Source organism: Stegostoma tigrinum, chromosome 27 (genome assembly GCF_030684315.1).
Source record: "Stegostoma tigrinum isolate sSteTig4 chromosome 27, sSteTig4.hap1, whole genome shotgun sequence".
NCBI classification, from domain to species: domain Eukaryota; kingdom Metazoa; phylum Chordata; class Chondrichthyes; order Orectolobiformes; family Stegostomatidae; genus Stegostoma; species Stegostoma tigrinum.
This window is the reverse complement of record NC_081380.1, coordinates 42,109,456-42,136,397: the sequence shown is the minus strand read 5'-3', so window position 1 is coordinate 42,136,397 and position 26,942 is coordinate 42,109,456. Positions and strand designations below refer to the sequence as shown.

Sequence of the window (26,942 nt, the reverse complement as noted above, 5' to 3'; positions counted from 1 at the left end):
TATTGACTATTGAATGACTTATTTTCTTAAAATGCTATCAGGACGTGAATATCGTAAGACAACATGCACTTAAGACAAAAACAGAAGTTGCTGGAAAAGCCCGGCATGTCTGGCAGCATTTGTGAAGACACAAAAATCCGTTAATGTTCTGTGTCTGTTGACGCTTCCTCAGAACTGATGGTAGCTGGGAAAACATTGCATAATATGCAGAAAATGATAGGATAGAGCCCGACAAGAGTGGTTGGATAGACAAAGGAGTTGATAACAATCTGGTTAGGAGGGTGACTATTTTGTTTATGGGGACTGTTAGTGACTAACAATTGGCTTATTGAATTATTGAATTTGATGTTGAGTCCTGAGGGCTGCAGGCAGAAAATGAGGTGTTGTTCTTCCAGCTTGCTGTGAGCTTCCCTAGAACACTGCAGCAAGCCAGAGTCAGATGTGCTTGCAAAAGAGACCCTGAGCTACCTGTTGTCTGCCTCTTTAACATACCACCCTGCTCCCTGGCAAACATCTGTCTCTGGTTTGCTGCAGTGTTTAAGTGAAGCTCAACACCTCATTTTTCGCTTGGGGACCCTGCAGCCTACCAGACTCCATATTGAGTCAATTATTTTAGTGCCTAAACTCTCCCATGCCCTAGCCCCCTGCCCCACACACCAAGCATTGTTATCACGTAGTCTGTCATGCAGTACCTATTGTTAGCCACTAACTTTCCATGTTAACACCTATTCACCCTCCTGGCAAATGTTTGTTGTCAACTCCTTTTCTGTCCAATTACTGTTATCTTTCTGGCTCTATCCTATTGTTTACTCTCTACCCCATCCCCCCTCCCTATCTTCTGCATATAAACCAATGTTTTCCCAGCTACCATCAGTTCTGAGCAAGCATCATGGGACCCGAAACGTTAACTCTGATCTCTTTCTTAGCAGGTGCTGCCCGATCTGCTGAGCTTTTCAGCACTTTGTTTTTCTTCCTGATTTATAGCATCTGCAGTCCTTCGTTTTTATGCACTTAGGACAAATGTGCGAAATAAATTTGGCATTGTTTCATAGCAGCGGATGTTGGTAGGGTGGCTACCTCATGGTGCTTTTCAGGTTTTTGACATTCATAATCTTAACATGAACATAGGAGATGGGTTTCTTTTGAGGGGGGAGAGATTTTGAAAGCTTTTCTTTTAAATTTTGCACATTAAAATAAATTGCACGTGCTTGGTGCTTTGATTCGAGTTGAAAGCTGTTCTACTTGTTATCTCAGATTCTCCAGCATCAGCAGTTCCTATTATGTCATGCTGAAATGTAGGTTTAGGACAGATTTTTAACTTGAATTGTTGTGATACTGTAACTTTTTTAGTGTAGCAGTAAATCCTTTTGATATCCTCAACTGTGCTTAACGGCAATTTTGATGTTAAATGGATTAATAGATACTTGCAGATCTGAACAAAAATAGGTTGGTAGCTTTCTGCAAGATAATTTTGGATATTTAGTAATGATCAGTGAAAAACAACTTAACACAAGCATTAGTTAGAGAAGTGCAATTCCTAATCAGAAATTGAAGTGTGGTGCTTGCAAAATTATTTCTACTTTTTTTAATACCTTCAAAATCTCGAATTCCAGTGATGGATATATTTGATCATGCAAATGCTGCTTGGCTGTTCAAGACTTTGTCCATTCAGATGTTTGTTCCTCAGCAATAGTGTGTGAAAAGAATGTGCTGAAAATAAGAAATATTTTAGTTTTACACAGTGAGTCATGGTTTGGGATATATTGCCTGAATGGACGGTGAAGAAAGATTAAATAGCATCACTCAAAGAATTTAAAAATTTGGGGAGAAAGCTACTGTACCAACTAAAGAACAGCAAAGTGTTGTATGTTGATTTGCTGTCCTAAGTACCAACACAGGCATTAGAACAGTACAGCATAGTCCAGGCCCTTTTGGCCCACGATGTTGTGCCGACCTATTATCCTTGAAGATCAAACTACCCTGCATACCTGAGATTTGCATGTGCCTATCATTAAATGTCCCTAATGTATCTGACTCCACTACCACTACTGGCAACACATTCCATGCTCCTACCACTCTCTCTAAAGAACCTAGCACTGACATCTCCCCTATACCTTCCTCCAATTATCTTAAAATTTATGCCCCCTCGTTTTTCCTGCCCTTGGAGACAAAGTCTCTGGCTATCCGCTGTATGCCTCTCATCATCTAGTACACCTCTTTCAAGTCACCTCTTGTCCTTCTTTGTTGCAATGAGAAAAGCCCTAGCTCCATCCACCTTTCCTCATTAGACCTGCCCTGCAGTCCAGGCAGCATCCTGGTAAATATCCTCTGCACCTTTTCTGAAGCTTCCACATCATTCCGATAATGTGATCAGAACTTAACGCAATATTCCAAGTGTCGTCCAATCAGGGTTTTATAGAGCAGCAGCATAATCTTGTGGCTCTTAAACTCATTTCCCTTGCCAGTGAAAGCCAACACACCATACGCCTTAACAACCCTATCAAATTGCGTAGCAACTTTGAGGGATCCACGAACGTGGACCCCAAGATCCCTCTGTTCTTTCACACTACCAAGAATCCTGCCATTAACCCTGTATTCTGCATTCAAATTTAACCTTCCAAAATGAATCACTTCAAATTTTTTTGGGTTGAATTCCATCTGCCACCTCTTTGCCCAGCTCTGCATCTTTCAATATCCTGTTGCACACTATAACAGCCCTGCACACTATCCACGACTCCACCAACCTTCGTGTCATCAGTAAACGTACTGACTACTTTTCCACTTCCTCATCCAAGTCATTTATAAAGATCACAAAAAGCAGGGGTCCCAGAACAGAATTCTATGGAACACCACTGGTCACCGAGTTCCAGGCTGAATCTTTTCCATCTGCTACCACCTTCTGTCTTCTAATGAACTGCCAAATCTGTAACCAGACAGCCAAATTTCCCTGAATCCTATGCTTCCTTAATTTTTGAATGAGCCTATCATGGAGAACCTTATCGAATGCCTTGATAAAATCTATATACACCACATCCACTGGTCTCCTTTCATCAATGTGTTGTGTTACATCCTCAAAGAATTCAATAAGGCTCGAGAGGCTTGACCTGTCCGCCTCAAAGCCGTGCTGACTGTTTTGTTTCTAATCAAACTGTGCTTTTCTAAATAATCATAAGTACTATCTCTCAGAATCCTGTCCAATAATTTGCCCGCTACAGAAATAAGACTGACTGACTGACCGACTGACTGGTCTGCGTTTCCCAGCATTATCCCTATTCCCTTTCTTGCTACCCTCCAATCATCTGGTACTACTCCAGTGGTCAGTGAGCATGCAAAGACCTTTGCCAAAGGTGCGGCAATCTCTTCCTTGCATTATGGTCCAAATAACCGCTTGTGCTGTACCATTCTATTACATTAGCTCATACTGGTATTTCTTACTTCGGAGTAGTCAAATTTTAATGACTTATTGCAATTAATCAAATCTTTTACAGGATCCAGCAGCTAAAGAAAATCCAGTGTCTAGTCTCAACCAACATGTTGGATGCGGGTTTTGGAGTGAAGAGGAATGTTGGAACGTGAATGTGTTTACTGCAGGCTGCTGTGTGATTTAGTGGTTCATTGTACCATAAGAGTGAATAATTTCATAAAGTAGCAATTTCCTTGCCTGTGCAGGTCATTGCACACTTTTGTAATTTTTAAGATGTACATATATTGGATTGCTGTTGGAATAAAAAAATGCTTTAGCTGTTTGGTTTTGTGATTGGATATTAGTAATATCTGCCTTTTTACAGAGGAAGAACTAGTGTCTGACTCTGAAGCAGCCTTAGTTTCAAGAAGTCTAACTAGTATGCTTTTTGTTAATGTCCATGATTGATTTCTAAACATTTAGTTAAATGCTTCATATCATAATCATTTGTGAAAACTATAGTTCCTGTAGACTCCTGAGTATTACGTCCCCTGTTATTGATTCACTATGCAGAAGTGCCCTCTCTCTCTCCTTATTGCACTCTACGATTATGGTGGAGGCACTTGTACCATTTTTCTGAGTGGTAAAATATTATATTTCCGTCAAAGTTGTTCTGGTAAATGTATGCAGTGTATTTAATAGGTGGTATTGATGTGTGCATTGTATGGTATTTTGCAGACTTTATTCAGATTACTATTTAGCCCTGTACCTGTGTATAATTTGTTTGATGCAAATGTTGTTGTATTTTGTTTATTTTCCTCCCTGAGATTAATTTAGCTTATTTTCAGTTGACCTGCTTGAGTTTATTTCCTTTTGGGTCAGAAAGGTTATTTCCCACGTCTACTGACTGACCCTTTTCTCTCTTTTTAAACTGTTTAAACGAGGGATTAAGAGGGCTAAGAGAGGACATGAGATATTGCTGGCAAACATGGTTAAGGAAAATCTCCAAAGCCTTTTATTCGTATATAAAGAGCAAGAGGGAAACCAGAGAAAGGATTGGCCCACGTAAGGACAAAGAAGGAAAGTTGTGCGCTGAGTCAGAGAAAATGGGTGACATTCTTAACAAGTACTTTGCATTGGTATTCACCAAGGAGAGGGACATGACAGATGTTGAGGTTAGGGATAGATGTTTGCTTACTGTAGGTCAAGTTGACATAGGGAAGGAGGAGGTGTTAGGTACCCTAAAAGACATTAAGGTGGACAAGTCCCCAGATCCGGATGGGAAATATCCCAGGTTGCTGAGGGAAGCGAGAGCGGAAATAGCCGCGGCCTTAACAGATATCTTGGCAGCGTCCTTACACACAGGTGAGGTCCCAGAGGAATGGAGACTTGCTGATGTCCCCTTGTTTAAGAGCGGCAGTGAGGATAATCCAGGTAATTATCGACCAGTGAGCCTGACGTCAGTGGCAGGGAATCTACTGGAGAAGATACTGAGGGATAGGATCTATTCCCATTTGGAAGGAAATGGGCTTATCAGCGATAGGCAACATGGTTTTGTGCAGGGAAGGTCATGTCTTACCAACTTAATAGAATTCTTTTGAGGACCGTGACAAAGTTGTTTCAGGGAAAGGCTGTAGATGTCATATACATGGACTTCAGGTAAGGCGTTTGATAAGCTTCCCCATGGCAGGCTGATGGAGAAAGTGATGTCACATGGGGTCCAGGGTGTGCTAGCTAGATGGATTTAAAAAAAACTGGCTAGGCAACAGGAGACAGAACATAGAACATTACAGCACAGTACAGGCCCTTCGGCCCTCTGTTGTGCTGACCTGTCATACCGATCTCAAGCCCATCTAACCTACACTATTCCATGTACATCCATATGCTTATCCTATGACGACTTAAACATACCTAAAGTTGGTGAATCTACTACCGTTGCAGGCAAAGCGTTCCATTCCCTTACTACTCTGAGTAAAGAAACTACATCTGACATCTGTCCGATATCTTTCACCCCTCAATTTAAAGCTATGCCCCCTCGTGCTTGCCGTCACCATCCTAGGAAAAAGGCTCTCCCTATCCACCCGATCTCACCCTCTGATTATTTTTTATGTTTCAATTAAGTCACCTCTCAACCACCTTCTCTCTAATGAAAACAGCCTCAAGTCCCTCAGCCTTTCCTCGTAAGACCTTCCCTCCATACCAGGCAGCATCCTGGTAAATCTCTGCACCCTTTCCAAAGCTTCCACATCCTTCTTATAATGCGGTGACCAAAACTGTACGCAATACTCCAAGTGCGGCCGCACCAGAGTTTTGTACAGCTTCACCGTAACCTCTTGGTTCCGGAACTCGATTCCTCTATTAATAAAAGCTAAAACACTCTGCCTTCTTAACAGCCCTGTCAACCTGGGTGGCAACTTTCAAGGATCTGTGTACATGGACACCGAGATCTCTCTGCTCATCTACACTACTAGGAATCTTACCATTAGCCCAGCACTCCCGGTTACTCCTACTAAAGTGCATCACCTCACGCTTGTCTGCATTAAACTCATCAAAGATCCACAGAGGGTAGTAGTACAAGGGAGTTTCTCAAGTTTGCTGATGACACTAAGATTGGAGTAGCTCATAGTGAAGGGGGCTGTGAGAGATTACAGCAGACGGCCTTGAAGATCAAATTCAAGGGTGAACTATACAGTAAATGGAAAAGTCCTGGGGAAAATTGATGAACGGAGCGATCTGGGTGTTCAGGTCCATTGTTCCCTGAAGGTGACAACGCAGGTCAATAGGGTGGTCAAAAAGGCATATGACATGCTTTCCTTCATTGGGTGGGGTATTGAGTATAAGAGTTGGCAGGTCATGTTGCAGTTGTATAGGAGTTTGGTTCGGCCACATTTGGAGTACTGTGTGCAGTTCTTGTCGTCACATTACCTCAAGGATGTGGATGCTTTGGAGAGGGTGCAGAGGAGGTTCACCAGGATGTTGCCTGGTATGGAGGGTGCTAGCTGTGAAGAGAGGTTGAGTAGATTAGGATTATTTTCATTAGAAAGACGGAGATTGAGGGGGGGGGGTGCGGCCTGATTGAGGTCTACAAAATCATGAGGGGTATAGACAGGGTGCATAGCAAAAAGCTTTTTCCCAGAGTGGGGGACTCCATTACTAGGGGTCATGAGTTCAAAGTGAGAGGAGGAAAGTTTTAAGGGAGATATGTGAGGAAAGTTCTTTACGCAGAGGGTGGTGGGTGCCTGGAATGCATTGCCAGCGGAGATGGTAGACGCAGACACGTTAGCATCTTTTAAGATATATTGGGACAGGTACATGGATGGGCAGGGAGCAAATGGACACAGACCGTTAGAAAATAGATGACGGTTAGACAGAGGATCTTGATTAGCGCAGGCTTGGAGGGCCGAAGGGCCTGTTCCTGTGCTGTAGGTTTCTTTGTTCTTTGTTTTTTTTTAAAATAAAAATCTCTTATCTTTGCATCTCATTGTGTATCAGTGTGGTTAAGAGCAGGAGCTTGAAGATTTCTGACTGTTGTTCAAGTTTCTCAGCATGGTATGGCCGCCTGTGCTACACCAGGATATCAAACTGCAACACCCCACTTTGAGTAAAGTAGTTTGAGCTAATGCACTAAATGTTATTTCTGCTTCCACAACATTAACAGTCACTGCAGTATCATTTTGATGTTCATTTGCATCATAATTCACAAAATGCAGCTAAAATCTGATGGACTTGTGCATGTGGATTCTAGCAGAATGTTTTAGAAGTTCTTAAGTCTTATCAGGCTCCATTCTGTTCATGTCTCCACAGGTGCTGCCAGACCTGCTGAGCTCATCCAGCATTTGGTGTTTGTTTTGTGATAGTTAGTTTTCTCCTCCATTTTTGGCTTCCTCCATCCTTGAATGGAAGTGTTCTAGAACATCGAACAGTACAGGCCCATTGGCCCCTGATGTTGTGCTGAACTTTTACCCTAATCCTAAGATCTATCTAACCTCCACCCCTACCTTATACTAGCATCCATATGCCTATCTAATAGCACCTTAAACGCTCCTAATGAGGCCGACTCCACTACCCTCGCCGGCAAGCATTCCATGCCCCAACCACTCTGAGTAAAGAACCTACCTCTGACGTCTCCCCTTTATCTACTTCCACTCACTTTAAAACTCTGCCCCCTCATAATAGCTACCTCCACCCTAGGAAAAAGTCTCTGGCGGTCTACTCTATCTGCCTCTGATCATTTTGTACACCTCTCATTGTCAATACACTGCAACCCTTTCAGAATCTTGTATTTTGGAAGCTTATGGTGAATGCAGACATTATCTCTGAAGCTGTTTCCTTTAAGACTGTAGGATAAAGGCCACAAGATCCAAAGGACTTATTAGCCTTTAATCCTATTAGAAGCTGTTGTGGTGCAATGGTAGTGGCCCTACATCTGGGCCAGCAGGCCAAAGTTCAAGTCCTATTTATTCGAGGTGTGTCATGATATATCTCGAAAGGTTGATTTAAGAAATAGCTTTCAATCCCAGTATTTTTTCTGATTTTTTTTTTCTAGTGGTTGTGATTGTGATTGTTTTAAGTTCCTCTCTCCGTTTTGTCCCTTGATTTTCTACTATTCATTGGATGCTTCTGCTGTGAAGGTGAATGTAAAACACTTTTTTATTAATGTTATTTAAGTTTATTAGAACGACAGCAATGTTGACCTTTGTTTTTTGTGGATGTTCAATGTCTTCTGTCATTTCCCTAGTTCCCGTTTAATTCCCCAATCTCATTCTTTAAGGGATAAATGCATACTTTGGCTACCACTTACCCCATTTTTTTAAAAAATGTGCTGTTAAAGCTTGAACTGTAATCTAGTTTCTCAGTCCGTTTTAGCCAACTCTGGCCTTGTAATCTGTGTAATTGCTTTTCTCTTAAAGTGTAAAGCACTAGTTTCAGACTCTAGTTTGTGACCCATAAACTGAATGCGAAACTTTTCGGAGAGCTCTCTCCTACGAGGTTGCTAGTTAATCCTGTCTATTACACATTATCAGACTTAGGTACACTGTTTAATACTAAAAGAACTGTGGATGTTGTAAATCAGGAACAAACAGGTTGCCATAAAAGTTCAGCAGCTCTGGCAGCATCGGTCAAGAAAAAAAACATCAGTTAACATTTCGGGTCCAGTGACATTTCACAGGGCCGAAAATGTTGGCTCGGATTCTTTTTCTTCACCGATGCTACCAGATCTGTTGAACTTTTATGGCAACCTCTGTTTGTTCCTGATTTACAACATCCACAGTTCTTTTAGTATTAAACAGTGTACCTAGGTCTTTTCCAGTAACTTCTGTTTTTGTTCCTAGATACACTGTTCCATGGTCAGTTCCAGCACACACGGTGCTAACAAATTAAACTCATCATTCAGGTTATGTTCACCTCTAATTTTTACAGATGAAAATTAAACTTTTTCCTACATTTATTGCAAGCTTTTTTTTGCAGGCCCTATTTATCTCTTAACCAGTGCTCTGTCTTAGTGTACCTGCTGTCAAGTCATTATAAGCCACTCCCAGTGACTCCTTTTTGTTATTTCTTATCTTTTCTTATTAATAAATTTGTGCCCCACTAGTTTTGACAGCTGACAGCAGCAAAAACTGGGAATTTTTCCTTCACCACCAGACGGCTCCATTGTTCAATTTGCAATTCAAGTTGCTAATCATTTACATCGGTACTTGTTAAAGGGCATTAATGGGTCCTTTGGGAAGAGATGCTAACGGGAGAGCACTTGTGCAGCTGTAACCATTAGAGAACTGGACTCTGGCATGATTTTCTTTAGTGAAGAAGTTGCTAAGTACTTGAAATGAAAGTAGAAAATTGAATCTTAGGCCTACTTCAAGCTTGGGTGATGTCAGGGGCCCGTGCCTGTTGAGGGAAGACTGGATTTTATTTAGCAGATTTGTGGCTGAACAATCTATCAGAACAATGTTGTCTGCCTGATCTCTCCATATCAGTTCCCTGCACTTTATCTGTCTTTGGTTGATTCATGATATGCAAACGTCAGGGGTCTCCATGCACGGAGATTCCATCAATCCTGGTGTTGCAAAGGTGTGTCAGATCACACAACTGCAGAATGCTTTGTTGATTTGGACTGTCATATTACCTAATCTCTGGTCGAAAGGTACTCTGCATAAACTTTTCACCAGGATTCATCTGGCAGTGGCTCATATGTGAAGTTCTTGAGGCTCAATTGGGGGAAAGAATGATGATTTCATGGGCACACTGTAAAAGTCACTTGGTAGGATGCCTCATGGCCCGAACTTTGAAACCAACATCAAGGTGTAGCTTGGTTTGTAGTGAGAAGGATCTTCTGGTAGATCCTTTCTGTACTCTCGCTGTATGAAACACCTAGCTATAGGAAGGAGGAGATCATTGTCCAAGTCCTGAAATGTTGCTTAGCAAAACAGGACTGGAAAGATGAGCAGTGGTTTTGTAGTGGTTCATCCTGAGAAGCTCTTTAGCAACACAGTTCTGTGAGCTCTGCAAATAATCTGTAAAGCATAACGAGCATATGATGACTTCTGCTGGACCACCATTAACCCAGTGAAAAATGCTGTTTGACCTACTGTGGATGTATAGGTCGTTCATTGCAGGAGTTGTTCATGACTTAGCTTTACAGACTGGTACCTTCAAAGATCCAGGGCCATGTACAGAGGGACACATTCAATCATGGGACAGGCAGTGCAAAGAATCCATCAGGATCAGTCACATTCTAAAGGCCTCCTATCATGCTGTGCCGAGGGACCTATGTAAAACCTTGCAAGCTGTATGTAGACAGTGTTTGACTTGAAATGAATATGTAGTTGTAAATGCAGATGTAGGCACCTCATTGTCATGTACTGAATTGAAATATATTATGCTTCTGTGTAAAATGGAAGTTGAGCTATTTAAAAAAAAATTTCCAATGGGGTATTATGTATGAATTTTTATTTTTGCAGTGGGGGTAAAACCTGAGTTTTTAACATGTATAAATTCTGCTGTGTATGTAGATCTACATGTAAGTTCGTTAATTAGCAGTCAGCAGATTTCCTTCCTTGTGCTGTGTTACATGAGAGAAGATGTTCATGAAAACTATTCTTCCAACCACACGAGGATCAGTTAAGTTCCAAACTTGCAGGTTTTAGTTCCTGGTAAAGAAACCAGATTACTTCTGGCTTATAATTTCAGTTTTGGTTGGGGACCTAGGGGTGGGGGGAGGTGGTCAGAATGATGGGAGGAATTTGGAGCTCAGTCTCTTTCATGTACCAGTTACTTAGTACCAAGTACAATTAGGTTAGAAACAGGAAAGGAGAGGTCACCCTGTTGGGAGTTTTTATAGGTCTCCGAGTAGTTCCAGAGATGTAGAGGAAAGGATAGCAAAGATGATTCTCAATAGGAATGAGAGACACAGGGTGGTTGTCATGGGGGACTTCAACTTTCCAAATATTGACTGGGAGCACTATAGTTCGAGTACTATAGATGGGTCAGTTTTTGTCCAGTGTGCGCAGGAGGGCTTCCTGACACAGTATGTAGATAGGCCAACAAGGGGCGAAGCCACATTAGATTTGGTACTGTGTAATGAGCCCAGCCAGGTGTTAGATTTGGAAGTAGGTGAGCACTTTGGTGATAGCGATCACAATTCTGATATGTTTACTTCAGTGATGGAAAGGGATAGGTATATACCGCTGGGGGAAAGGTAATTACGATGAGATTAGGTAAGATTTAGGGAGCATAGGATGGGGAAGGAAACTGCAGGGGATGGGCACATTAGAAATGTTGAGCTTATTCAAGGAAAAGCTCCTGTGTGCCCTGGATAAGTATGTACCTGTCAGGCAGGGAGGAAGCTGCAGAGCACGGGAGCCATGGTTTACGAAGGAGGTGGAATCTCTGGTCAAGAGGAAGAAGGCAGCTTATGTTAGGATGAGATGTGAAGGCTCAGTTAGGGCGCTTGAGGGCTACGAGGTAGCCAGGAAAGACCTAAAGAGAGAGCTCGGAAGAGCCAGGAGGAGACATGAGAAGTTGTTGGCGGATAGGATCAGGGTAGACCCTAAGGCGCTTTATAGGTATTTAAGGAATAAAAGAATGACGAAAGTAAGATTAGGCCCAATCAAGGATAGTAGTGGTAAGTTGTGTGTGGAGTCAGATAAGATAGGGGAAGTGCTAAATGAATATTTTTCAACAGTATTCACTCTAGAAAACGACAATGTTATCGAGGAGAATACTGAGATACAGGCTACTAGACTAGGTGGGATTGAGGTTCACAAGGAAGAGGTATTAGAAATCCTACAGAGGGTGAAGATAGATAAGTCCACTGGGCCGGATGGGATTTATCCTCTGATCCTCTGGGAAGCCAGGGAGGAGATTGCCGAGCCTTTGGCATTGATCTTTAACTCGTCATTGTCTACGGGAATAGTGCCAGATGACTGGAGGATAGCAAATGTGGTTCCCCTGTTCAAGAAGGGGAGTAGAGACAACCCTGGTAATTATAGACCAGTGAGCCTTACCTCAGTTGTTGGTAAAGTGTTGGAAAAGGTTATAAGGGATAGGATTTATAATCATCTAGAAAAGAATAAATTGATTAGGGATAGTCAGCACGGTTTTGTGAAGGGTAGGTCGTGCCTCACAAACCTTTATTGAGTTCTTTTGAGAAGGTGACCAAACAGGTAGATGAGAGTAAACCGGTTGATGTGGTGTATATGGTTTTCAGCAAGGCGTTCGATAAGGTTCCCCACGATAGGCTATTGTACAAAATGGAGAGGAATGGAATTGTGGGAGCTATAGCAGTTTGGCTCGGAAATTGGCTTGCTGAAAGAAGACAGGGTGGTAGTTGATGGGAAATGTTCATCCTGGAGACCAGTTACTAGTGGTGTAACGTAAGGGTCAGTGTTGGGTCCACTGCTGTTTGTCATTTTTATAAATGACCTGGATGAGGGCGTAGAAGGATGGGTTAGTATATTTGCAGTTAAAGGTCGGTGGAGTTGTGGATAGTGACGAAGGATGTTGTACGTTACAGAGAGACATTGATAAGCTGCAGAGCTGGGCTGAGAGGTGGCAAATGGAGTTTAATGCAGACAAGTGTGAGGTGATGCACTTCGGTAGGATTAACCAGAATGCAAAGTGCTGGGCTAATGGTAAGATTCTTAGTAGTGTAGATGAGCAGAGAGATCTCTCTGTCCATGTACACAGATCCTTGAAAGTTGCCACCCAGGTTGACAGGGTTGTTAAGAAGGCATACAGTGTTTTAGCTTTTATTAGTAGAGGGATCGGGTTCTGGAACCAAGAGGTTATGCTGCAGCTGTACAAAACTCTGGTGTGGCCGCACTTGGAGTATTGCGTACAGTTCTGGTCACCGCATTATAAGGAGGATGTGGAAGCTTTGGAAAGGGTGCAGAGGAGATTTACTAGATGTTGCCTGGTATGGAGGGAAGGTCTTATGAGGAAAGGCTGAGGGACTTGAGGCTGTTTTCATTAGAGAGAAGAAGGTTGAGAGGTGACTTAATTGAAACATATGAAATAATTAGAGGTTTAGATAGGGTGGATAGGGAGACCGTTTTTCCTAGGATGGTGACGGTGAGCATGAGGGAACATAGCTTTAAATTGACGGGTGAAAGATATCGGACAGATGTCAGATGTAGTTTCTTTACTCAGTAGTAAGGGAATGGAACGCTTTGCCTGCAACGGTAGTAGATTCACCAACCTTAGGAACATTTAAGTCGTCGTAGGGTAAGCATATGGACGTACATGGAATAGTGTAGGTTAGATGGGCTTGAGATTGGTCTGACAGGTCGGCACAACATCAAAGGCTGCAGGGCCTGTACTGTGCTGTAATGTTCTATGTACTTGGGGTAGGGTGGAGGGTGTGTGAACAAATGCAGTCTTAGTGATTGCCTCTGTACTGGTAATCAGAGATATAGTCCTGAATTAAAATAAAGTGCCATTTTATTGAACAAAGAATATGAAATTGTTGATTGTAATCCTCTTTGTATTAATGTTATTGAAGTTTTTTAGAACGAGTGCAATGTTGACCTTTTTTTGTGGATGTTTACCTTCATCTCAACCTTCCTAACCCCTCCTGTCTTTCTGGTGTAGTACTTTGGTGTTGCTCCTGCAGTAATGTTGTATAAGTGCATTGCTCATCATCAGGCTTTAATTGTTCAATCCCTATGTACTTGACAAAGAACGTTTGGGGAGAATATGCTAGTCAGCTATCTAGCTGTTCGTTTTGTTCTGTTTGTGGTATTCCTTTTGTCATTTTCATGATGGGCCCTGATTTTATTTGGCCTTTTAAACCAGTTGCAGAAGTGCATTTTATGCTCTTGTCAAGGCTTTTTGTCAGCCTTGTCTCAGCCTCGCTTCTGAATCAGAAAATTGTGGTTAAAAACCCCATTTTAGAGAATTGAGCATGTAATCCAGAGTAGTCCTGAAGAGAGTTGCTAGAACTATCAAGTGCGGTCATGTACATGAAATGTTAAACCAGGACACCTTTTGCCCTGTTTTGTGGAGATAAAGTTCCATTGTACTAGTTTGAAGAAAAGCAGGGAAGCCCTCCTGATGACTTAACCAGCATGCATTCCTACCATCAACACCTAAATGTATATTTGGTCAGTTAATCATTGCTCTTTGAGGCCCTGCAGTGTGCAAATTGCTTCATATTTCCTACATTATAACAGTGACTACACTTCAAAAGTGGTTTTTAAGCACTGGCTGTCCTTGGATGAAAGAATTAGGTACAGTTTCTTTATAGATTCTCTTAATCAATCTGTTCAGAAATCATATGACACCTCTGGAACAGGTAGGACTTGAACCCCTGTCTTCTGTCCCAGAGGTGTAGGGTGCTACTGGTGTGCCATGCAGGCCCCTCTTGTTTTATGTTGTCTTACACTGATGACATCATTATTAACAAATGCTGACAGAAACAAGAAAATCTTCATTGGCTGATGGGTTTTTTGTATCCCCATATATCTGCCCTCAACATTTTCCTAATTATCAAATACATAATGATTTAAGAAAGCTGTTAATATTTATTAATTAACACAAGTATTAATTGTTAATTTTTCTGGCTCCCATTATCATCTTTCAATGAGGTTGAATTCCGATTTGAGATCAGAGTTTGAATTGAAAAGCAACAGTAACAAACTAGTATTTTTATTGGAGTAAGGTTGGAAGTAGTTTTGTGTTTTAACTTCACACACCCAGCATTTTCATGGTGGTTTTATTAGGACTGCCTGTGCATTCATTTGGAATTCACTTGTGCAGGTAGGAGAAATAACACTTGCAGAATTTAGTGTGCAAATAACTCATTTGAGCTGTTTACCAATTCAAGCCCTGGTACCTTTTAATCTTCAGTAAATTAAGGAAGAAGTCCACCAACTCTGTTTTAAAATCAATGGCTTTTGACATTACAATGACTGCATTTCAGAAACTACTTAATTAGCTGTAGAGCACTTTGTAATGTCATGATGTTATAAAAGGTGCCAAATAAATACCAGAATGATTTTCTTGGCTTTCAGCATTTTTTCCCCACTTCTGCCTGTAAGTGGTACTTGTTTAGTTGGACTTTCAGTAAGCAAGATCTGAATGGTTTCCAGATAATTTTGCTGCAACTTAAAGTTGGAGGAGGGAGAAATGAGACAAAAGTTGCTTTAACATTATAAATCTCTCATGCCTGCTTGAGAACCTGACACTGAGCTGTCGAGTTAAGATTTTGATGTTCACTTTAACTTAAGTCTTCAACGTAAAGTTAGTTCCAATTATTAGACTGAGTAGTGACAGCAAATCTAAAACTAGTTCTGATTAGTTGTACAAGTATTTTGACAAGTTTCACAGAATTTATTAAATTTATCACAAGTATGAAAGAAATGTTGCTCGATAAAGATTTTTTTCTGATGCTCTTAAGGACTTCATTTTGATTATTGGCTGAGTAGGCATGACCAAAGTAGATGAAGTTGTTTTTCTGCCTTCGGTCTTAGTATGTTTCAAGCCACTGAGTCTCTGCTTCTTGGTCCTTGCTATTTGCCTCCATCTGTTGTGCTTGATTAGATGCATTTTGAACTCTAATTGGCTAAAAAGTGTATGCTCAATTCCTAATTGGCTTTCTTTAAAGAGCTGTTCATCTGATACTTTTTTTCCTATTATCTCTTGATTTGTTCTTTGAAATATCAGTCATATCCCTTTTATGAACTTACTAACTTCATAAATTTTTACCGGCGCAATGCCTTTGAGTAATTTGTACACCTCAGAGAATATAGTGACACCACCTAGTGATTGATGTCGTAAGTATTCTAAAGCCTATCCATTCTCTTTAACTACAGTGAATGTGTGGTACTCAAATACTGTTGAAGTTCTGAAACAGTTTCAACAGCATTGCTTTCAAGACCATACCTTTAATCCTCCAAAAGGCATGTTATATAAGTTACAAAACTAAAGCGTTTTACCCCCAGCGTATTCGCATTTGTTGGCCAAAGCTTATTAGTCAGAGCCGTAAAAATGGCCTGAAGCCATAATTCCATGACCTTACTTTTGGCTTATGCCATGTAGCTGTTCGTGCAGAAGGTGTTCTAGAACTAATTTTTTAAAAAAAAATTAACTGTTCACTTAACTAAAATAATTTAATCCTACAGAACACATTTAACATCCCAAACACCCAACTGCTGTTCTGTTTTCTTTTTTGTCCTGTCCTGGTTAAAGTTGTTAATGTTGGGAGATAAATTGCTTTGTTCGAGCTAGCTATTGGCCATTTTGAGCACTTCCAGACTTTAACTTCGAGTAAAGTCTCATTTTGGTACTTTTCCACACTACCCAAGTAGTGCCCTTTTTTTTAATTTGTCTTCACCGTCCCTCAATCAGCTTTGTACTGAGATAATCAAGTAATCATCAATATTGTAGATGCAAATTCCTGCTAATGTGTTTTGGTTCTTGGTTCAATTTTTAACAAATATTGATGGGTACATTGACGTATACCAAGAACACCCTGATTTTTGGTCTGTGATTTTTTTTTTGTTAAGAACTTGTCAAAATTTTCCTGGTGACTGGGCTATATTCTAAAATTATTGGATTATATTTATTGTATTCCATAGCATGAATATGATTTCTCATAACCCATAACCAAGTTTATACTCTAAATTTGTGACAGTACAAAACTGTTCCAAATACTTGTAATGTGCAACATGTCATGTTGTCACACTGTTAGACTGATGAGTTGCAATATAATCCTGAAGCATGGACTGTTTTTAGACTTGTCTGTGGTACGCAAGCACCTTTTTGTTTTCCCCAAACAAAAGTTCCAGTCAGGATGTGTCTTTTTTAAGTAGCAGTTTTTTGTCGATACTCAAGTACTGTGACCCTATCGATATTGCCTCTGCTTTGTAGATGGCTGTGAGTAGTGCAATATTGCTTATAGGGTTTCAGTGTTTGAGAACTGCAGCCTGGCCTACAACCCGTCGCTAACTTGAAAACTTCAAGGTTCACATCATCAAGGTTGTGCAAAAATGATGAAACAATTGTTGATATTTTTCTAGTGGTGAACGAAATGAGGGAAGATGTGCAACACTAAGTCAGTCATTTCTATAACCAATTGCAATTGTTAACAGATGTGATTAGCTCCAACCCTCTTAATAGTTTGAGTAAAGAATGTCCTGAAGGTCTCTAGTTTTGATCTTCGCTGAGCTGCTGCTTGGTTCGGTTTATGTAGGTGCTGCAATTTGGCTACAAATGAAATTGCCAATAATGTATGTGGAAGTTTCTAAACTAGGATCTAGCTAATCTGTAATGGCTAACCTCCTCTTAAGAACTTCCCACAATATCAGAGATACGAGCTGTGCTCTGGTAACTTCACCAGCAAGATCTACATATGAGCCTAGGCTCGGTGTTTGGTGACTTGTCCTTGGAAAATCACATCCAAGTCCAGTTCCGTTTGTTTTATTTGACAGCTGCACAAGTGCTGCCCTGGTGAAAATTTATTAACTGTTGAGGACCTTTTAATGCCTTTCATTAAGTATTTCGGTAATTAGGTGCCTGAACAACAGTGCACATTGTATATTGGAGCCTCCTGGTGGCGAATTGAAAATTTCTGGTGTCTTTGTTGCTGGCTGTCACAAAAACTGGACCTGAAAGTGCCTGTCTGAAGGCACTTTTCTTTGAATGAAGTACTTTGGATGTGTATTCACTGTCCTGTAGTAAGCAGCAGCAGCTAATAGTAATGAGACTATGATTAAATAATCTGTTCTAGTAATAGTGATTTGAGGCAAATATGTGGCAAATGCCTTTCTCACATTGTGCAATAGGATTTATCCTGCACATCTAATCTGAAAGATTGCACCTTCAGCGCTTCAGCCCTCCCTCAGTACAGTCTGCATGTCACTGATTTAGATTATGTGCCCAAAACTCTGGAATGGAGCTTGAACGTATGGCTGTTTGGAGGAGAGAGTGCTCCTAGAGAGCCAAGTCATCATTATAAATGTTTGTATTGATCTATTTTCAATATATCCTAGAATGGGTAGATATTAAGAAAGGAATGTAGGTGTATCACCCAGTATTGTAAAGTGCCATGCATGTTCTTCATTGGAAGTGGATCTAGAAGCAGAAGCGCAACATGGTTGTTGGTTGTTATTATTATTTATTATTATTATTATTATTATTTCTTTTAAAATAACATTTGCTCTGGGCTGTGTGCTGAGTATACTGGCTTAAATGGCACAAACTTGTTCAGCTATTTCATTGGAGGTATTAATGTGGGAAGGAATGTGAGTGGCATCCATTTGCAAGGCCAGATGCTTGTGGGAGTAAGCCACAAGCGTATTTTTAAAACAACTATAATGAAGTGTTATTGGGGAGCAAGGCAGTGTCTTCTATCAATTTTCAAAATCGGGAAGCTATTATCCTGATAGTTGTCATTAATAACTTTGTGGTTTCATGTCACCAAAGAATGAAAACATAATGTGTGTGTGGGCAAGATAAACTAATTGTTTACCTTTTTGGTAACATTATTTCCTTGTTATTTTAAGAGGTGGTTTTTGATTGCAATAATAATTAGTCCATCCCAAAGTAAGGAGGCATTTGGTTTTCTAAAGGCACAAAGCACTTTTTGTTTGAATAATTAAACAATACTGAGTAACTAATAGTGTGCATTGTGCAGATCTTAAGAAGAGCAGCACAACTGACTTTGATCAGTGTAATGGAAAAGTGAATTTTAGAAGTCTTAAATTAATTTGCTTGAGGCTGCGGAAGTATTTAAAATTAGTGGTTGTTAATCATAGGTATTTGTGAAGCATGCCACTGATCTATTTTCTTATGGTAAAGTTACTCTTTGTCTTCTGTGGTTGATTTTTATTTTTTTTTTGAGAGAGGCTTTATGATTAAATGAATTAACAAGGTCAGTTACAGAGTCTGCCATTTCAAGTAAGAAGTGCATGTTTCATCAACTAGTAGGTCAGGAAGCCAGTTGAAACGTACAGCATTTGTTTTCTAAAAGGCCTGTTTCATTTTCTAAATCTGGGAGTATAATGCAATCACCATGTTTCTATGGCTTTGTTGGCAATCTGATTTGTTTCTTCTGTAGCAGAGAGCTCTTCCCATTCTTGGATATCCCAAAACACTTCACAGCCAATGAATGATCTTTTTAGAAACATTTTCTGGCATTGATCTGCATTTCACAGTCTTTGACATATGGCATGAGGAAGGCGTGCCCTTTGCATTAAGAAAACTGATGCAGGTTTCACTTTGGCCCATTGGTTGTTCTCTCTTTCCTTCTTTGGGGTCAGAAGGTTGAGAGTTCAAGACCCACTGCAGGACCTAAGTATGTGATCTGGTTTAATCGAACAGCCATTGTTTTGGAGATGACTATGGCAACCGTTTTTCTGAGGTTCCACAAATAGCATTGAGATGAATGAATGACCAGACAGACATTAAATAAACCAGATAGTCGTTTGTTTTGGAGATGTTTCTGGAGGGGGGAATATTTGTTTCAACTTTGGGAGACTATTGTTCAAGTAATGGCATAGGAACTTTTATTTACATCTTGGAGGTAAGACTGTCTCTGTCTAACCTGTCATCCTAAAGTTGGTGTCTCTTGGTACAGGAGAATTCTACCAGAATTGCAATAAAATGTTAGAGCAGATCATGTGCACTGGTCTTGAAGCATGATATGATATGATTTGAAGCAGAAATTTGTGGAATCCGGAGTGCAGTAGCTGGCTAATGGAGACACTTGTGTGCTTGCTTAAAGTATGGATGTAATTTTCTTGTATCTTGGGTAATACAAGAGGAATGTTTGTAAAACTGGGTCTACTTCGAAATTCCCTGCTTGCTGCTGATTGTGATCTTTTTCTTACAATTCCTGCTAAATTGCAGGCACAGAACCCTGAGGCTGTAAAAAGGTCAGTATGCTTGGATGGATAAAAGTGCACATTGCTGACAATTTTGAGTGGAAGAGGTTAATTTAATAGGAATGTATAGGTTGACTGCATATGTTTCTAGCATCAAATCTGAGTCCTGGAATGATGATTTCCATGAAAAGCCTAGCATTGTCAGAACAAAGGTGACTACTATGAACATACAAAACTCTGCTTGAAATTAGCCTGCATTACCCCATAACCCACAGCTTCCTGATAGATGGTTTGGACAAATGCATTTCGTTGTGTCCTGTCCGTCTTCGGAAGGGAGAGAAATCTCAGTTGTAAGGAGAGGATGGTTTTAATTTCATCCTTGGATTCTTTCATTGGCTGCCCCAAGCACTTGCTTAACAGGCTGCAGTTTTAATTTTAAAATACCCCCATTCACGTCTGTTATTTGCTATGATTGGATTTTAGTTTAGAAATTTCAAAATATAAAAGTTGTGGAAATCTCTGGTCCAAGGACCATTATAAAGTGCAACTCACTTTTTCTAAAAACTAGTATGTGAATTGAATATTGCAAACCGTATAACTGCAAGTCTTTCAAACATTTAATATTATCACAATGTTTTCACTTTTTAATTACTTTTGTAAATTGAAAATAGTCCTTTACCTAGTGAGACTAGATTTTTTTTAAGCACTTTGATTTTAAATAATTGTTTTGTAACCTGTCTAAAGGGAAATGGTGTACTCTTTTAATGAATGAATTAATGAATAAACAATTGGTAATGTGTGCAGGCAGAAAAAGGACCTTTCTGAAATATCATACTTCTGTAGCTTGTTAAACAGCAAGTTTTTCTTGATTAAGTGGGCACAGAATTTTGTTTGTTAAACCATTCTGAAAACTTTTTGTCTAAATCCTGTTCCACTTAATGTCAGAAGGTGACTTGGGGGAATAACATTGGAATCAACAGGACTTTTGGATAAATTGGGGTGATTCTGCTATGTCAGTTGGTTCAACTGTTTTCCACATTATAATAGTACTGCAGTTTGGACAATCCTGTGAGATGGGCTTAATTTAAATAAGGTTCTCTGTCCACTTGCAGAAAGGGATCGCTCCAGAGAGAAAGGGACACTGTTCCTTTACTGACTAAATATAACTTGAGCTCCTCACTGTCTAAAACCAGCAAACTGGACACAAACTAGGGATTAAATTCTGGTGATATACATTACTGACTCATTTGAACCATTGGAAAAAAGGATGCTGCAATATTGAAGTATGTATTTTGTGGGAGCAACAAATTTTATGCAGGTAACATGGTACGTACTTGTTGCCTTGCCTGAGGGAGTCTATAATTCACAGCTCAAGTTTAAATTCCACACCTGGGAATTGGGTTTCAAGCCAAAAACCAGGTGTTTCAGCATTGAGTTTTGAGTGTTTTCGCCCAGGGGCATTTCAACTTGCCTCTTGTGAAACAGCAGGCAGATGAACTACATGTCTCTGCTTCTGTGAATTCCCTCAAGACTATTTACCTCCTTAGATGCCAACTCAGCAGAAATGTACAGTTGGCAGGCACAAACAAGTTTTACTTCTGGCTCCCAATTCATCTGCACCTTGGCTAATAATCATGACAGGTTCTATAACTTCAGACTGATTTGTTACCAGTTGTAGTTTTTACTTTTTTTTCTTTTTAAGAGATTGCTATGACAGCAGTAAATTTTTAATACTTCAATTTTATGATTTGAAACTGAGGTGGCCTTTTTTATTTGCATCTTACCCCACCCCCGACACCCGTAGTCCTTTTTTTTCATTTGATATACAGAAGAAGGAAAATTCTGTTTCACTTTTTTTTTTCAAGAATACTTGTCATAATTTCCCAAAGCAGCCATTTTCAATCTCTGGGGCTCACTGATTTCTGAGATCTGTAAAAGACATGCAGGGGGCAGCTGTGCACAAATAAACAAATGAATGGTCACTACACGTGCAATGCAGTGTGATCCGGCTGCCTCACCTCAGAAGGAACAATGCAGAGAGCAGCAGGATGACCAGGTGCATCCCAGTTAACCCAAGGCTGGTGGTGAGTTTAGCCTTGTATTAGAAAGGGGGGTGTCTTAAATTGTTACACAGGCAGCCATCATACTGATGTCTGCAATACTTGCTTTCGTGAAATCTTTATTAAAATGTTGATTACATGCAGCATTTTCAAATTTCATATGTACAGAAATGTATTTCAAATAAGAAAGCGTGGGGTTCTTTGATTACAGATGTAGTCCTCTTGTGAAAGATCCTTCAATGAGAGGCTTGGAGTCTGCGCATCCTATGTGTTTTTTTGTTTTTAGAGTGTACTGGCTGTTCCAATAAGGGAGAGCAGACTGTACTACAGGACCACAATGACTATTTGGTAAGATGCCCATCTGCTCTTGGGTGGAGAGGCAAGTTTCAAACTGACATTTCCCATCTACTGCACCCCAGACCCCATTTGTACAACAATGTTTGGCAGTTGTTGGTAAACATTGGATATCTTGAGTTTGGTTTATCCTAATCCATTCAGATTACTTTTATAAATTAGTCTGAGTGGGTCAGATCAAGCAATCATCTCTTGAAGTGCACTGACGCCGACTCAAGTATCTATATAAGCAATCTTTGGGGACATCTGTAAACACAATTTTGGAACTTGTGCTTTAAAGCTGTACTATGTGACTTCCTGGCCATTCTGCTTTGTCAGAAGGAGTTCAAGGATTGACTTAGAGCTGCGGAAGATCGTTTGTCCGTGAGCTCTTGCTGGTCTAGTGTTAGAATACTGAGGGAATGATGTGGAGAAAACGAGCACTGATTATGATTACTTGCTGATAAAAGTAGTCTACCCAAGAAGCAAATTTTTAACTTGTACTTTTTCAGTGATTTACTTTCCTTACTTTAGTTCCAGAAGGCAGAGTCTGACCTGGATTATATCGAGCACAAACTAGAGTTTGAAATAGTGAAAAATCTTCCTCGCAACGCGCCGGCACAGGTACGCCTTTTGTGTGGTTTTATGCCCACATCCATGAGTATGGGTTCGAGACATACTGGTTAAGGAGAAGGCAAGGTCAAGAATTGTCTTTTAAGCTTGGAGTAGTTTACAGCATACAGTATTCTGAGGCTCTGACTATACAGTTACATTATTGAAAGACTGTTCTGCAAGTTCTACTGCTTAATGTTAGTTGTCTGCTCCATGCTCTCTCCTTTTTTATTCTGCCTGTACTATGCTATTTGCATTTCAGGGACTTCATAAGGCTTTTAGGACCCTGGAGGAACCTTGCACAACAGGATGTTTATTGTCTGATTAGGACATTGATCAGGGCCAGGGTGGGGTGTTGGAGGGAGAACACCTTTCGTTTCATAGAGCCCCTACAGTGCAGAAATGGGCCATTTTGCACAACAAGTCCACACCAACTCCGCAATGAGCATCCCACCCAGACTCGGAATCCCTACAATGTGCAAGCAGGCCACTCAGCCAATTAAGTCCACACTGAACCTCTGACCAGCATCTCACCCGAACCCACCCCCTGCCATGTCTCTGCATTTCTCATGCCTAACCCACCTAACCTGCCCATCCCAGACAATATGGGCAGTTTAGCATGGCCAATCCACTTAACCTGCACATCTTTTGGACTGCAGGAGGAAATGGAGGACCTGGTGGAAACCCGCATAGACACAGGGAGAACGTGCAAAATCCACATGGACAATCACCCAAGGCTGGAATCAAACCCAGGTCCCTGGCGCTGTGAGGTAGCGGTGCTAACCACTAAGTCACCGTGCTGCCCTTATGTCTAGGTGACTGTTTGTCCGATTGCTTTCCTCTTTCCCTAAAGGTAGTTTTTTTGAACTACAATTGCCAGACCGCTTTTAATTGCACAGTTTTTATTGAATTCAAATTTCACCATCTGCCGCAGTGGGATTTGAACCCCCACCTTTCATAATATTAACCTGAGGCTCAGGGTTACTTGACCAGAGACAGTACCACAGTGCCATCACATTCCCTTTTCATTAAACTTTTGTAGGCTTTTGTTTATGCAGGGCATTATCATGTCTGTCACTGGAATTATTTAACAAATTGGATTTGTTCTCCACTGCAACATGGAACCACTTATTAAAAGTTGGAATCCAGGGATATGTCAGTTACATAGACATTTTTTAAACAGATTGCAAGATTTACATGACAGTCTTATGTTGTACGAGTAGAAGATTCTTGTTTAAAATGTATGTTGTGGCAAGAAGTTGACTGTTAACTATAACTAGCCTTGAGAATATTTTATAATTATGTAATTTGTAACTGCAGTGTACACAATTTTGAAAATATTTAACTAGCTTGTTTCTTGACTTGTCGGCAAATTCAAAGGCAGTTTACTTTTTTTTTTGCTGCCTTTTTAGCTATGATATCCACTGAGAATTTTCTCAAGTGCGGAAGTTCAATGGAAAATCCTTACTCTTGGAGGAAATCTTGCTGTAACAATATACAGCAGGAACTACTTGGAGCATAACCCCTTTAGAGTTAACTTAGCCTACCAACTGCAGGCCTGGCTGATTCAAAGTGATATTGACCTGCATTGTTTCTGTACACTGCAGTGATCACTGTGCTTCCTATATGTACTTTAGGAAAATCCAGTAAAACTGCTGGAGCAGTTGAGGGTAATAAAATCTCGTTACCGCGAGTTATCTGTGGAGGCAGATCAGATTGCCCGTGAACAAAAAGAGGCTGTGGATTTTATCCGTTCGCAACTTGCTACCACGTTTCAGTTAGTGCAGAAACTGCAAGAGCAGAGTGACCTCGAGGTAAATCGATTTAACTACTGTCTTGTAAGGTGAGCCTTGTGTTAATAGATTTAAAGTGGCTTCACTGCTATTTGTTAAAACTAAGCTATGTTGCACTGAAAGAGAAGCTACTATTCACTGGCTTATCTGTTTGATTTTTGAATTAGTTGCATGTGGTGTTTTTAAGTGGATGGTGCAGATAAACCAATTGCTGTACTCCAGCATAATGAAGCTTCTAACAAATTCACATGGGTAGATTGTGCCCAGTGAGGTCCCCTTGTCTCCATAGTACAGACCTAGTGTTGTAAATATGGAGAGCTTGTTGGCTGGAACCAAGGCTTCAAAGCACCAAAAGTAGCCAGATATGTTTGTTCATTAAAACTGATAAGAACAGGCTTCAACTAAGTTCCGTTATTACTCTTTCCTGTCTTTGCTATTGTGTTCAGTTATGGTTGAAATGGGAATACTTTAAATAGTATCCTTTCCCTAGTCTAGGGAAGAATCTTGGCCTGTTTCTTGTGGCTGGTCTCCTTTTTCACATTCCACTTTAGTTTTATTTTTTGCCCACCTCTGGGAAGGCTCTGTAACGGAGATTTGTTCCACAGTTCATGCAAAGTTGGATCTCCATCCTGTCGCTCTCCGGTGGGGATGTCATTCATTAAAGCGACCGCTTTAAAGCATTTCGGTGAAATTCTGAAACATCTCATTCACTGACTGCTGAGGTCGGCGAGTGAGCTGAGCTCTCTCAAAGCTCAACAATACTGACGTTGTTATTAAGATTCTTGTGTTGTCTTAACCGTGGTTAGTTAAGAGTTTTCGCTGAATGCCAAGAGAATAAAATGGTTGGTTTTGCTTCTTATAGTTGAAAACAACAGATGCAAAAGCTACGAATGATGGAAATCTAAAGCCAAAAATTGAGATGCTGGAATGGTTTGCCAGAGCTCATTTTATTTGGGAGAGACCCCTCCTCAATGCTTCAAACAGAAGTCTTGTCATTTGTTCTGAAGGGACCATGTAAATTATTTCTTTAAGATCATAAATCATAGAATCCGTACAGTGGAAGCAAGCCCTTTTGGCCCGACAAGTCCACACTGACCCTCTCGGCATTCCACCCAGACCCATCCCCCTATAACCCACCTAATCTACACATTCCTGAACACTATGGGCAATTTTCCATGGCCAATCCACCTAACCTGCACATCTTTGGACTGTGGGAGGAAACTAGAGCACCCGGAGAAAACCCACGCAGACACAGGGAGAATGTGCAAACTCCACACAGACATTTCACCCTCTGGTGACTTGAACCCTGGTCTCTGTGAGGCATCAGTGCTAACCACTGAGGCACTGTGCTGCCCCCATTACCTTTTTCCCTTTGATCCTTCCATGGCATGTGGGCATCACTGGCAAGGCCAACATTTTATTGCTGATCACTAATTTCCCTTGAACGGAGTGGTTTACTTGGCCATTTGAGGGCAGTTAAGAGTCTACCATGTTGCTTTGGCTCGGAGTCATGTACAGTGTGGGTCAAGTGAATATGACAGATTTCCTCCCTGAGGGGACATTGATTTAAACAAGTGGATCTTTATGACAATTGATAGTTGTCATGGTCACCATCACTGAGACTAACTTCCAATTCATGATTAATTAAGTAAAATGAAATTCCACTCAGTGCTGTGGTGGTATTTGAACACTTGTTTCCAAGCATTAGCCTGGGCTGTTGGATTATAACTCCAGTGACATTGTCACAATAGCATCATGTGCTGACCAGCTCTCCAGTCTACCACCCCCACCCCTCCAATCCAACAAAAGCCTTGGTATGCTGTGCACTTCCTGTATTTTTGTGTTTTATTGATCTTGGTCAGTTGGTTTATGCAAGCTAATCTGAAACTGATTTCTCAATTGCTGGTGAGATTTTGTTGTTGGTGTTGATGTCTTTTTAACGTACCCCCTGCTGTTCATCTGCAGTAGGCTCATTGGCTTATGGTGCAATTACAACCAACTAATTTTTGTTTTTCAGTTTTGTCCACTCACTGACGATGAGCAATGGGCTTTGGAGAAGGTTCTGAAATCTGAGGTATTAACTGGAGCAGGTCCTCGTGAGGTATGTTGTGCTCTACTACTGTGCCTTTCTAAATTGTATTCACTTGTCATCAAATGATTTGGGTGTACGTGGACTTGCGAGCAAGAGGAAAATGAAACTTGGGAGCATTGACAACTTAGAGTGAGCGAGTAGGTGACAGGTGCAGTTCAATGTTCGAAGAGAGAACGTACAGTTTTCTAAGCTTTATTAATAGGAACTTTGAGTACAATGGCTGACAGGTTATGCTGAACTTTATAAAGTGTTCTAGTCAGACCTTGGCTGAAGTGCTGTATGCCATTCCAAGCACTACATGTTTGGAAGGATGTGAATGCGTTG

At 40.7% G+C, this 26,942-nt stretch overlaps 1 protein-coding gene across 2 annotated transcripts in view; it reads left to right on the top strand.

Annotated features, from left to right (window-relative positions):
- ska2 (spindle and kinetochore associated complex subunit 2) overlaps nt 1-26,942 on the top strand; it is a 46,054-nt gene that overhangs the window by 8,606 nt on the left and 10,506 nt on the right. For both annotated transcript variants that reach the window (XM_048556861.2, XM_048556864.2), the window contains 3 exons: nt 22,656-22,745; nt 24,371-24,547; nt 26,544-26,627. In XM_048556861.2, coding sequence (XP_048412818.1) covers nt 22,656-22,745; nt 24,371-24,547; nt 26,544-26,627 — 351 coding nt within the window. The remainder of the gene's footprint in view (nt 1-22,655; nt 22,746-24,370; nt 24,548-26,543; nt 26,628-26,942) is intronic.